Source organism: Sinocyclocheilus anshuiensis, unplaced genomic scaffold (assembly GCF_001515605.1).
Source record: "Sinocyclocheilus anshuiensis isolate Anshui unplaced genomic scaffold, SAMN03320099.WGS_v1.1 scaffold274, whole genome shotgun sequence".
Classification (NCBI taxonomy): Eukaryota; Metazoa; Chordata; class Actinopteri; order Cypriniformes; family Cyprinidae; genus Sinocyclocheilus; species Sinocyclocheilus anshuiensis.
This window is the reverse complement of record NW_015547698.1, coordinates 1,976,053-1,990,081: the sequence shown is the minus strand read 5'-3', so window position 1 is coordinate 1,990,081 and position 14,029 is coordinate 1,976,053. Positions and strand designations below refer to the sequence as shown.

At 38.1% G+C, this 14,029-nt stretch overlaps 2 protein-coding genes across 3 annotated transcripts in view; both read right to left on the bottom strand.

The window, feature by feature from the left end:
* The window catches only part of LOC107703830 (calpain-9-like), a 16,511-nt gene extending 7,723 nt beyond the window's left edge, over positions 1-8,788 (bottom strand). The window contains exons 1-13 of the mRNA XM_016506585.1: positions 8,540-8,788; positions 6,933-7,002; positions 5,536-5,654; positions 5,327-5,460; positions 5,047-5,215; positions 4,874-4,957; positions 4,677-4,762; positions 3,472-3,549; positions 3,164-3,324; positions 2,851-3,008; positions 2,540-2,748; positions 1,161-1,197; positions 951-1,031 (exon numbers count right to left, since the gene is read on the bottom strand). Of these exons, the coding sequence (XP_016362071.1) occupies positions 951-1,031; positions 1,161-1,197; positions 2,540-2,748; positions 2,851-3,008; positions 3,164-3,324; positions 3,472-3,549; positions 4,677-4,762; positions 4,874-4,957; positions 5,047-5,215; positions 5,327-5,460; positions 5,536-5,654; positions 6,933-7,002; positions 8,540-8,746 (1,593 nt within the window). The 5' untranslated portion in view covers positions 8,747-8,788. The remainder of the gene's footprint in view (positions 1-950; positions 1,032-1,160; positions 1,198-2,539; positions 2,749-2,850; positions 3,009-3,163; positions 3,325-3,471; positions 3,550-4,676; positions 4,763-4,873; positions 4,958-5,046; positions 5,216-5,326; positions 5,461-5,535; positions 5,655-6,932; positions 7,003-8,539) is intronic.
* Positions 8,789-10,321: 1,533 nt separating this feature from the next.
* Positions 10,322-14,029, bottom strand: part of LOC107703828 (TAF5-like RNA polymerase II p300/CBP-associated factor-associated factor 65 kDa subunit 5L) — a 6,713-nt gene continuing 3,005 nt past the window's right edge. For both annotated transcript variants that reach the window (XM_016506584.1, XM_016506583.1), the window contains exons 5-7: positions 13,028-13,174; positions 12,470-12,898; positions 10,322-11,461 (exon numbers count right to left, since the gene is read on the bottom strand). In XM_016506584.1, coding sequence (XP_016362070.1) covers positions 10,664-11,461; positions 12,470-12,898; positions 13,028-13,174 — 1,374 coding nt within the window. In that variant the 3' untranslated portion in view covers positions 10,322-10,663. The remainder of the gene's footprint in view (positions 11,462-12,469; positions 12,899-13,027; positions 13,175-14,029) is intronic.

Here is a 14,029-nt window from a genome sequence, read left to right as displayed (position 1 = left end):
AAATTAATTTTAAACGGTCTTGAACTGATTGATAAAAAAAATGCAATAACAAATATATTTGTACTGTTTTCCAAAAACAAAATAAAATAACACCTAGAGGAAAATTCTTTTGGAACTCTATTATTGATAATATTAATTGGAAGACTGCTTGGTTAATCCCTTTTAAATATTGTATCAATAATAAAACTAAATAAATTAATTTGCATACCATCTACCCTGTTAAATCAATAATTTCAAGATACTCTGATATTGATGATTTATGCTCCTTTTGTAAAAATGAGAAAGAGGTGTTATCACATTTATTTTTTGATTGTAAAATTACCCAAAATTTTTGGAAGGAATTGGCAGAATTTATTTTTAATCTAGTAAAGGATAAATACTGTTTTTCTTTAAAGGATATTATTGTGTACTATGAAAACAATGTTAACAAAGGTCTTGAATACATTGTTAATTTATTCATATTGCTGGCAAAATTTTATATACATAAACAAAAATGCTTAAATTCATCCCCAATATTTAAGGTATTTTTAGTGGAATTTGATTGTTTTATATCTTCTCTGAAATTGTTAAAAAACAAAAAGTTATTAACATGTTTAAAATATTATGACATTATTTTCAGTTCCCGTTACTAATTAATGTCACACTTTGTATAGCACTGACTGTCTTATGCTATGCTCTGTTTGTTATTTGTTCTATTTTCATTAAAAAAATAATAAAAAAACTACCCAGCTCTGCACTCTCGCGTGATCGGCACATTTGCTCTTATGTCGGTTAATGGTCGCATGACATGCAAGTAAAAAAATAAAATACTTTTATTAAGCTTTTTATATTTTGATTGTTTTTATTTTTGAATTGTTTATTTTAATTTCAAATTTTTAGGATTTAGTTAATTATTAGTTTTTCTCCGACACTCTGCGGTAGACGGTTGACTGGAGTTTTGTGTTTCTTACCGATCCGGCGATCTGTTCAAACAGTCTCCTCAGGCCCTTCTCCTCATCTGTCTCCTCCTCAGGTGGGTTCGGCTTGGGTGGCTGCGCAGATCAGGTAGAAACACACACACTTAGCATACAACATCAGTACATGCCGAACTATTTATGTCCAGTAAATGAGTCTTTCCCAGCTCACAGAGAGACTCTAAAATGAACCATGAACCGACTCACATCTGGCAGATCTGCTTGAATGGTGTTTCCCATCTCACTGCAAACACAAAACACATTACATTGTACAGTTATTTGGTGTAAAAATAAATCTACGGGATATAATGAGTATACATTTGAGTATACTACCTCACTGACCACCATCTGACTAATAATAAATGTTAGTTTCTGTTATTTGAGTTTTATTTTATGGAAATATACTGTATTTCTAAAATGCACTGAAGCACTATAGTTCACTATAGTTATATATAATACATATACAGTATATGAATATAGTGATGATCATATATTTTAGACTGCCAGTGAAATATATATATATACACACACATGCACACACTAAGATTATTTGTGATTAATGCCTTTCGGTCTGTCCATCAAACAAAGTTATATGACGTATAGTGCAATACAATGCTATGAGTCGTTTAAACTACTTTCATAATACTTATATGGTGCATTTTTGTGTTTTCTGGAGCTGCATCAACATGTTCACTATGAAAAGAGCTGCATGAAGATTTTTTTTTTTTTTTAATCTCCTTTTGTGGTCAGAAAAAATAACAGCATTTGAGTTTTGGAAGACATGAGTAAATGTGAGTAAACTTTTGTTTTTAGGTGAAATTTTGTTGTAAAATCTGCACTGTAAAAAAATGATTGTGATTTTAACAGTAAAAGACTAAAAATGCTACAGTAAAAACCATGTTTCCATACTATATTCGGTGAATGAATGTAATTACATTTAATGTGATTTTACAGTAAAATGCTGTTAAAAATACAGTTTTTGGAAGTGAAAAAGAAAAAGTCATCGTATAATTTACAGTGAAAAAACGTAAATTGACACTCCCAGAATTCCCTGCATGACACTTCATATTTGATGTTTTTTTTTGTTGAAATAACATGTTTCTTCTTAGTTTTTTCTTATCAGTTGTGTACACTAGGGTTTAACCATACATCTAATGTTGTTAAATTAATGTTTATTGCATTATTTCAGTATCATGTGTGTCACCATGATTGGGTTTAGTGTTTGTGTGAATGACACTGTGCACCTTCTATATATAAGTATTGCCCTCCTCAGCTCGTAGAAAAGCTGTTTGCGATGAGCTTTGGTTCGTCATGTGACTTTCTCATCAGCACCAGTTTTTGGTGGTTATCAGTGCATTACAATGATATTAACACTTCAATATGTTGGTTTATTAACATTACATCAGTTAATGAAATACGGTATTTTATTGTGAATTTAAGTTAAGTCTGTAAAACCTAAAATGTTGCTACCATATTTTTTACAGTGAAGTTCTGGCAACCACAGCTGCCGGTATTTTACCGTAAATGTCACAGATTTTTTTTTACAGTGTGGCTGATAACACTGGAGAGTATTTGCATGGACATACATGGCTCCAGCTTTGTTCTCTGAGAAGATCCGGATTAGGAAATCTGCCTCATGGTGCGGCTGGAAGGTGGTGGGCACCAGCAGGTAGTTTCCTGGCGGCATTCTGAAGCGTTCGGACACCTCCCTCATGTTGACGTAAGAACGGCTCCGTGCTTTGGAGCCGTTGTAGCGGAAAAAGTCCTTCCCCTGGTGGTCTTGATCATCAGGCGCCTATGGGTACAGTAAGTGAGCAGGTCAGACTTCAATGGAGCGAGAGGCACTACAAGAAGTTCTCCAAACCCATCTTCCAATACAGCATTATATTTCTCTCACATCGTAAATGGCAAAGCCAATGGTCTCCAGGTCAAGCCCCTCTTTCCTGAGCCGACGGCGGTTCTTCTGCATCAGGGCCACAATGACGCTGCACAGCTTGTCACCATCATCTGGATGGTCCAGACAAAGCTTAAACTGTGGGTTTGTCCAGAATGTGTCTGAGAAGGGAAAATTGAGATCAAGAAGAACACAAATATAGGCCTAAGCAACTCTAAATAGTGAACATGCTGGGCCTCGTGTATAATCAACAGCATGGATTAGCATGCAAACTTTTATGATGAAATCTATGTGAAGTTTGCTACGTGATACTGACCGATGTAGTTCCTGCAGCCGCCAGCAGTAGAGCCCCTGATCCAGTTGCCCTCAAACAAATTCACTTCCCACTTCTTCCTAACCTCGTCCGACAGAGAATCTGCGGTCAGGTTACAAATCTCGATTTTATCGTAGTTGGCTTTGAAGTCCCCAAACTCCATCCTGCAACACAACAAATCATGTTAGTTCACACCACACATCTGAATGAGCTCACTGAATCAGATCACACCGATTCTCACGTGAAAGTAACTCTTAATGAGGAATCAGTCTCGTGTGAACTGGACTCGATATCTGATGGGTCGTACGTACCAGAACTCGCCATCATCCAGGGAATTATGCAGGAGTCGTGTCTTCTCTGAACTGTCAATGGCGTTCCATTCCCTGGAGCTGAAAGATGAGATTTAAAGAAAGATCGGTAATGAAATAATAAAAAGTTGCCTCAATTGGGGAAGCCTGTAGCTCTTTTTTCCTACATAATGACTTGCCCCTCAGTGCACACAGACGAAATGCAATAACAATTGCTGTCATGTTATCTTGCATTTGGAAGTGGATGCCTGATGTTTGGGAACGCAGTTCTAGGAAGTAATTATACCAAATCATTTGGATTTTACAATCTGTTGAGGCAAAGTCACGTGAGTTTTTTGTGCATCCATGAATTTATTTGGTAAATGTGTTCCCACCATAGTTTATCCACATGTTTTCTTATTGAATTGAAAAAAATTATCCACCTCATTTGAACGTTTTTTATGCACAATCCATGAATTTATTTGGTAAATGTGTTCCCACCATAGTTTATCCGCATGTTTTCTTATTGAATTGAAAAAAATTATCCACCTCATTTGAACGTTTTTTATGCACATTTTTAGGATTTTAGGTCTTGCCGTTCACATCCAGCTTTTTTCATGCAATCTCCCAAAATTCACATAAAAAATTGGTTGGAAACATAGGTAATGACACAAAATCTGTATGATGTTTTTTACTGATTACTATTATGAGTTTTTGATCATATTTGTGACCCTGGACCACAAAACCAGTCATAAGGGTACATTTTTCGAAATTGAGATTTATACATCATCTGAAGGCTGAATAAATAAGCTTTCCATTGATGTATGGTTTGTTAGGATAGGACAATATTTGACCGAGATACAACTATTTGAAAATCTGGAATCTGAGGGTGCAAAAAAAATACAGAGAAAATTGCCTTTAAAGCTGTACAAAGGTCATAGCAATGCATATTACTAATCTAACTAAGAAGTTTTGATATATTTATGGTAGGAAATTTACAAAATATCTTCATGGAACATGATCTTTATCACTAATTACAAGTGCGTAATTTTTGGAATCTGATTAATTTAATGATTTTTGGCATAATAGAAAAATCGATAATTTTGACCCATTCAATGTATTTTTAGTTATTGCTACAAATATACCCGTGCTACTTAAGACTACTTGTGGTCCAGGGTCACATTTAATAAATGGACTTCATTCAGGTGTCACCATTAGTGGACGCTTACTTGTCGCTCCAGGGTCCGTTCCACTCAACCTGACCCCAGGGGTTACGAACACGAATAAGCTGGACCTTTGATCCTCTGTAGTTGACCTGAGGACACAAGATGAAAGAGATAAAGACAAAATAAAAGTGTGAATCTGAGCAAAAAAAGAGAGATGATGACAATTAACATCTCATTTGAAAGAGGTTTGCTGTGGTTACCTCCTGTACTCCAGTGATGGAATAAGCGTGGCCTTTAACCAGACCAGTAGTGGTTTGGGCTTCAGATTCAGCAGAATTTGTGATCTAGTGATACGAAAACACAATCATCTGGAATTCAGAAACAACAGAATGTGCTATAGATCTCACTTTGAGTCCAACAAAGCTTCGCTTACATCGATGGAGCAGCCAAGCATTGATCCTCTCTCCACGGCTTTCTTGAGGATGAGGAAGAGGTTGCTGGGGGGGTTCTTCATCTCGTACATCTCGCCCACGCCGCCCGTGAAGTCCTCCATCGCCTCCATGGTGCTTCCTCCTTTCAGGGATTCATAGCTGCCATTCAGCCTGTGAGAGACGCACAGGAGATGATTGACTTACACAAACAGGTTTGACACCTCAAAGCTAGATATGACAAGACGTCAAGGCGTATCTTGTTTTGTAAACTCAAGTGCATACTTGGCGTAGGCCTTCTCCAGAAGTGCACTCCAGAACTCAGTTTGGTCAGCGGAGTGGACAAACACCAGGTTGCTCCTCACACACGGGAGTCGGTCGTCCACCACCACATCCAGCCATTTATTATGCTGCCAGAACTGCACAACAAGGTGAGTTTGGTTAGGGGTCAAGGTCATTGGGAAACTGTAGAGTGTTCAGAGAGTGGGACTCACCTGGAAATGGAAGATTCCAGCGTAGCTTCGATCGAAGCCCTGATCATGTGGTACGACCCTCCTCAGCGTGTCCTCATGGAGGGTCAGGGAGGCAATCGCTGCCAACAACCAGCAGTCTCCTGCATGGTCATACATGCATGGATATCATATTATGATCAGTATTAATGCATCACAATTTTGGGGGTAACGCATTATAAGTAACACAAGTTACGTAATCAGGTTACTTTTTTCAAGTAACTAGTAAAGTAATGCATTACGTTTTTTTTACAACGAAATATCTGAGTTACTTTTTCAAATAAGTAGCATAAGTTACTTTTTTTCCCCATTTATCACTGACATTTCTCTTGTCCACATCTTGAGAGAAATTGTGAGTGAGGTGCAGAGACCGAGCTTTTGGTGTTTCACTTTTGGTGTGAAAGGGCCCTTAAAGTTGCCAAAAATATAACTTTTGGGGTTTTTGTTATTAAAAAACAATTAAGTGAGCCCAGCCCAGGTGACAAAAAGTAATGCAAAAGTAATGTAATGCATTGTATTACTTTCCATATAAAGTAATGCAATTAGCTACTTTTTCATGGAGTAATGCAATATTGTAATGCATCACTTTTAGAAGTAACCTTCCCCAACACTGATCCACTATTTTATTCTTTGGTCATTAGAAGTGTTTTGCTCAAATTAGGGTTTCATTTTGTCATAAAACATTTGAGTAATCTGAAACGACAGGAAAACATACCCAGCTGCCCCTGACAGATGTCTGTCCTGGTGGCTCCTCCTGTTATGAATTTTGGGTCTTTGCAGATTTCCTGAATTTGAACAGATCAGGGAAAAATATCAGTCGGTCACCAGTGTTGGGGGTAACGCATTACAAGTAACGCGAGTTACGTAATCAGGTTACTTTTTTCAAGTAACTAGTAAAGTAATGCATTACGTTTTTTTTACAACGAAATATCTGAGTTACTTTTTCAAATAAGTAGCATAAGTTACTTTTTTTCCCCATTTATCACTGACATTTCTCTTGTCCACATCTTGAGAGAAATTGTGAGTGAGGTGCAGAGACCGAGCTTTTGGTGTTTCACTTTTGGTGTGAAAGGGCCCTTAAAGATGCCAAAAATATAATTTTGTGTTTTTTTGTTATTAAAAACAAATAAGCAAGATCAGCCCAGGTGACAAAAAGTAACGCAAAAGTAATGTAATGCATTACTTTTCATAAAAAGTAACTAACGCAATTAGTTACTTTTTCATGGAGTAAAGCAATTATCGTAATGCATCACTTTTAAAAGTAACTTTCCCCAACACTAATGCATCATTTTATTCTTTGGTCATTGGAAGTGTTTTGCTCAAATTTGGGTTTCATTTTGTCATAAACCACTTGAGTAACCTGAAATGACAGGACAGCATACCCAGTTGCCCCTGACAGATGTCTGTCCTGGTGGCTCCTCCTGTTATGAATTTTGGGTCTTTGCAGATTTCCTGAATTTGAACAGATCAGGGAAAAATATCAGTCGGTCAAATCAAATAACAATGTCCATCCGTTACTCTATCCATTCATCCATCCATCTTGCAGATTTGCTGAATTTAAATGGATCAGGAAAAAAATCAATAGATCAAAAAACATCCATCCATTTTTAGAAATGTTTTGAATGCAATAATGACAGAAGAGTTGATTACTGTAGGTCGCTTGTACAACAGTAGTTTAAATTTGAACTAATTTTAAGGACATTTCGAGAAGGTACAACACATCACATGATCTGCCGTTACTGTAGATCTAATGAAGTGGTTGATTACAGACAGAGGGAGACGTGTGAATGCCCATGATGCCTGGGTGAGGTGTGTTTGCATTCTAACTCAAGCCCACACTCTTCACGCACTGCATATCTAAGGTCGCTCTGCAGGAACGCCCTGGAATGAAATGCAGATGTAGTTTCATTCAGAGGTCCTTAAAGTTTTACAAGCGTGAAAGAGGGGTGTGGATCATCTTATATCATTTGTCACAACCACTGATAACCTGTTCTCTAAACTCGACCCAGTAGTCTATTTCCAACTGAATAAAACCTACATCCACTTTCCATTCGATCACTCAAGACTAAATAAACAATGCGCATTCTGTGCATGCCAAAATTCCATTTGCATCCCTGACCTGCTGCATGGCTTCATGACAAGTACTTTATGCACAAATATGACCTCTGTTCCGATGTTACACATTGACACTCAAAGGAAGGTGAAATGTCAGGCAATAGAGCACTGGTGTGTTCAGCAAGGATGATTCGAGGCCTGTAATTTTTCTGCAAGCTTGCATGACGGGTTTTAAAGTGCCATAATCGCATTCTAAAATATGCAAATTGTACACAAAAATAGAAGTCATGTGTCATAAAGGTCAAAAATCGAATTTGAAATGTACATAATACTACAGGGAAACCATTAGTAATTACTAACCATAAAAACCACTTAATTCATCCAACATCCATCCATAAATGAACATGAGGAGCATCACAGAGAAGGAAATGCCTCACCCCATCCAAAAACAGGATTTTTTTTACTTTAATAAATGCCCTTTGAATATAAAATGACCTGTTACGGCACTATTTCGTGCCTTTTCTGCCAGATAAGTGACTGAATTCAGAATTTTGTCCTATCCTTTGTATTGAGATAAAGATAGCTCCACACGTCAACTTTATGCTATATAGATTACATTGGACCCCATCAAATTCACCCACACTTCCCTCTGTACTGCCAATTTATATGAAAGAAAAAAAACATTTAGGGTTATCCAGGACACTATGAGATCTTGCTCCATCAAATCCAGCTGGTTTGTCATGTGAGTGACATCTCATTTATTTGGGTGATCAAATGTTGGTTGATTTTGCAGTAACTTATTCAAGTCAAAAGTGCATAAATGTGCCAGATTACCCAATTCATCATACTCTAATTACTGCATGCACCTTATCCATTTGTCAAAAATGAGCGTAAATGTCATCTTGCAGCATCATGCATACTGCGGGTCACTTACCCCGGGCCTCTTCCATTCAAAGTTAACTGGGACCCTCTGGCTGTAAAAGAGCGAGTCGTCCACAGCTGGGAAATCTGGATCCTCAAACAGCTTCCCCCTTTGCAAACACTCCTGGCGGAGCTGTTCAAACGTCTTTCCGTCCGCTTGTGTGCTCTCCACTAGGGCCGCCTGCTTAGAGCCACTCGGCAGAGTCACACTGTAGGGCATCTTCAAACCAGTCGCAAGCCAAGCTCCAAATCCAGACAGCACACTCGTGACACTCGTCTGGAGCAGTAAGCTTGTGTTTGAGTGTGTATGAGATAACTTCAGCCACTCTGGCCGACGGACAGGCTCGTCAGGTTGGCGTCACGCCCATCAAGAGCAGAACTGGTTTGGGTGAAAGCAGCCACGCCTGTGTGTGAGGAAGTGGATCGGATCCTGCTTGAGAACTTTACTATGGTAACATCAGAAATGAGATCCAGGCAGCCATCAAATGTTACAAAAATATATTTACAAGTATCAGAATGATATAAAAAAAAATTTAAGGAAGCAAACAATACAAAAGTCATGTTTTTTCTTCACGGTTAAAGACAAACATCCCATGATTGTGTTGTTGACCACCAGGGACACAAAAGAAAATTTCAAACAGAGAAGCCTAACTTGCTTTATACAAAACTAAGTGCAGGGTTGTGAAATCAGATTCAAGGAAACACATCATTCAGTCCACCCATAAGTTAAGCTGTTCAACAGGCTACAAAAGACAAACTGTGGCATCTAAATTAATCATTTGTTTATTCTTGAGCTTTCCTGGGGAAGTTTTTTGTTGTAGTAAAACTAAACTCAATCCCTAGTGATTGTGGGAATAAAAGCTAGGATGAAGGTATTGATGTTGCTTCGTCAGGATGGTTTTTCCCATCCAAAGTAGGATGTATCCAGTTTATCTGGCTTCCTGGTGAATGTCCAGGAGAAGTGTTGGATGTACTTTCAGAATTACCTTTATAAACATATGCCATCATCAAAACAACAGCAACGTTACAACAGAAATTAGTTGAACTGAAAGATACAAACATGGAAATAATGACCTAACTTTTTTTAGGAAAAAATATAATATCTAATGAAGGTATTGATGTTGCTTCGTCAGGATGGTTTTTCCCATCCAAAGTAGGATGTATCCAGTTTATCTGGCTTCCTGGTGAATGTCCAGGAGAAGTGTTGGATGTACTTTCAGAATTACCTTTATAAACATATGCCATCATCAAAACAACAGCAACGTTACAACAGAAATGAGTTGAACTGAAAGATACAAACATGGAAATAATGACCTAACTTTTTTCAGGAAAAAATATAATATCTAATATTTACATCTCTATGAAAACAGCAGGCTGCACCTCTGTCCTTTAGAGGCATCAACATACATCATAACAAAAATGAGCCAAAACATCACCAACACTCTCACTTTACAAAACACAACGGGGGAATCTCACGAAAACCCATCAAGAACATGTCCAGGCCATATTTACCAAAAAAACTAAAACTAGAAGAAAATAAAGCCTATTAAGATTGTTTGTGTTGTGCCATTAATTGTAGGCCAATTGTCACCCAAATTCTTATTGTAATAATAATGGAAATCAATGTAGTATTTGTTGTACTTCCTTTAATAAAAAAATACTGCAAATTATGAATTTATAAATATTTATTTAACTACTTTTTTCATTTATGCAGAATTATTTCAGTTACTTTATCACACCACTGGTCTATTAACAATTATAATTTTTATTGCAAAACATCTAGATGCATTAAAGAAAAGAAACTTAAGTGCTTAATTATTTAGCTGAATCAACAAATTAAGGGCAATACAACAAATACCACCCTGATAAATACCTTACCATTCAAATAGCATCTCATTTTGTTTTTTTTTGCATTACAGTGATAAGAACTTTTGTTATAAAAATAACATCACAATGCAAAAAGATCATTTATGGTGCTAAATGGCTTTATTACTTACATGGTGAATTCAGGTAAACTGGGATGCATTTTGCCATTGAGTGACCCAATTATCCTGAATTAGTCCTAATTATTTCATCTGATTTTGGGGTGAAATATGACCCGGACGTGTTTTGTTGAGATTGCCCCACACACACATGCTCACTGTTCCTGTTTCTCCAGCGCAGTGCCCGTCACCAGCAGCAGGTTGCAGGCCATGAACTGCACATTGAGGATGTTGCTAGTGCTGCCCGTGTACTGTCCAATCAGCTCGCTGCTGGAGCCGTCGGTGGGGGCGCTGCCGTGGGCGCTGCGTATGTCCCACACGCGCACCGAGTTGTCCATGGAGGCGGAGGCCACCAGACTGCTGTCCTGGCTGAAGGAGAGGCTGGTGATGCTGTCGGTGTGACCCCGCAGGTCTTTGAACAGGCTGCCGGACGCCAGGTCCCACAGCTTCAGTCTCTGGTCCTCTCCGGCCGAGGCCAGGTACTTACCGTTGGGCGAGAAGGCGAGCGACAGCACGGGCCCGCGGTGCCCGGTGAACAGCCTCACGGACGCCCCCTGCTGCGTGCTCCACAGCCGCACGGTTTTATCCGTGGAGCCTGTCGCCACGTAGTTGGAGTTGGGGTGGAATTTGACGCAGTCGACATCGGAGAGGTGTCCGGCGTACAGACGCAGCGGATAGGTGCGCGCGAAGCTCCAGAGGCGTGCGGTGCGGTCGTGGGACGCAGTGGAGAAGTACAGGCTGCAGGGACTGACGTCCACGTCCCAGACGGGGTAAGTGTGGCCGCGGTACAGGACGGTGTTCGTGAAGCTGTTCAGGTCCCAGAAGCGAACGGTGGAGTCCTCTGAACAGGACAGCAGGCCGGAGCCGTCCGTCAGGAACGCCGTGCGGTACACGGGGCCACTGTGAGCGCGCAGGGTCTTTATCTCACTGCCTGAGGCATCCTCATCATCTGCCTGATGACAAACAAAGACACGTGTGAATAACTCGAGATGGATGAAAACGCATTAAACTATATAAAAATTAACATAATATAATATCTAATATAGTAAAAGAGAATCTCTATTGAATATTAAAGTCTTACTATTCTTATGCATGTAAAATATTGCTATTAATTGGCAATGTTTATATTAATAAAAATTTATAAAATATAATTGTTCATTTAGTAAAAAAGTTTTTTTTCTCAATTTATTGTAAATTATACTGTATTTTACTTAAAACATTCTAAATCTACTGGACGAAGACTGTTTGGCTAAAACTAGGGTTTATTTGAATAAAAAAAATCTAATAAAATAATTTCAATTTTTCTTGGGAAACATCCAGGCACATTAAAGTAATGAGGAACTGTGCACTTATTTGATTATTTTATTGATTGATTTGGTATTTAAAATCAACAAAGCTGTAAACAAGTATTACCATGATAAATACTTCACTAATTAAATATTTCATTGTATTTTTTGCATTACAGTAATGAAAGTTTGTCACAGAAATAACGTCACAAGGCAGAAAATTTTTATGGCGATAAATGGCTTAATTAAGCAAAAGTAAGCAAATAAATCAATAAATAAAGCTTTAAAATGTCTTATATTTATGTATGTAAATATTGCTATTTAGTAGCCTGTATGGTTCTATTAGTACATAATTAAATATTAATAAAATATTGTTCATTTAGTCAAATAAGTGTTCATTTATTGTAAATTGCATTGCATTTTACTTCTACTTGAAAAGATAATATATAAAAAAAAAATAATAAAATAAAATTGTTAGCCATTTCAGAGCAAATAAATAGAGAGACACATAAAAACCACCAAAAGACTGAAAAATATTCAGACATATTTTAAACAATTTATCTTTAAGCTCCTAGCCCTTTCAGGCATCATTAGATGTGCACAAATACTGCTAATATTAATGAATATCACCATCAGCTACTGGAAACAAGAGACTGACAGCTGTCACTCGCTCACCTCCTCCTCCAGCACGTCACAGGCCAGTCTTATTTTAGACACGTCGACCCTGTGAGGTCCCGCCTTCAGCTTCCTGGCCCGCAGACTCCACAGCTTCACGGCAGAGTTATCGAAGCCGGCCGCCAGCAAGCGGCTGTCCGCTGACACCTCGGCCGTGTTCAGCAGCTGATCCGTGTGCTGGAAGGCGTAGAAGCAGACGGTGGTGAGCGAAGGCGCACCTTCTCGCACGCGCTTTATGCAGTCCTGCAACGCCTCCAGCGCCGCCTCGTTCTGAGGTAACCCAGCTGTGACCTCCACACGCTCTGCCCCCTCCGACCCATCCCCCGCAGTCCATGCAGCAGAGGAAGAGGAAGTGGAGGTAGTGTTTCCTGCTCCTATGCCTGCGCCGTACAGCTGGTAGTCGGTTCGGCGCGCTGCTGTCACCTCCACCTAAGACAGCATGTGAGTAATGATACTAATTACAAAGAAAACAAAGCCCTTTGTGATGTAGGTCAACTGGTTTTCTTTGACTAATCCCCTCGCTGAATTCAGTTCTTGGTGATTTGAAGAGGCTCATACCTGCACATGTGTGCTGAGCGCCCAGCAGATGGCACTGTTGTCGTCGCTCTGCAGGTAACGCAGCAGGTAGTTGTACGCTTGATCCGTCAGATGCACCACATACTTGTGATCCAGGAGCGAGCAGAGTTTAGGGTTTGAGGTCACATCCTGGAAGGCCAAAAAAAAAGTTCCGGTCCTTGATTCTGATTGGTTGAGCCGCGTTCGAAGCTGTTGTAAATTACTCTACAAACATGCACCTTTGTTGACTTCTTTGTGCTGCTCGGCAACCACTTTGTTGGAACCACAAACGTTTCTGAGGAACTACATTGTTTGGTGGAAGAATAATGTTTTTATTAATATCATTACACTTTATTTGCTCTGTTTTATTTTGTGAAACCTTACTAAGTATATGGAATAACCGTTTTATAAAATCAATAAGCCCCGTGAAGCCGTGGTTTACAGTGAATTTATAACAGCTAAGGGGGTTTTACTCTGCTTCGCGTCGTACCTAACAATGCCCCTTAGCTGTTATAAATTCACTGTAAACCATGGCTTGTTGGGGCTTATTGCTTTAATTTATAGTGAGAGACAAGTAAAATATATCAAGCAAATAGTGTTTAAATATTTATTTACTTTTTATATTTTATTTACTTGTATTTTAACTCAGCTATTACATTTACTTTTATTTATTTGTAAATGTGTTTTTTGATTTGTGTATGTTTTATATATAATTACATACATATGCTTATAAGAAATAATATAAAATATAATAATAAATATGCATGCACTTTTTTTTGTTTTTTATTTGTGTGTATATATAAACAAAATGTGTGTGTATAATATAAATTGAATGGCTAAGTGTAAATAAAATCTAAAATAAAATAAAAATGTATTTTAAAATATAATTACATATAAATTCGTTTTTTATTTGTTTTATATACATATATATTTAGGAAGTGTTATATATAAGTTATTATAAACATTTCATATATATATATATATATATAAATAAATAAAAATGTC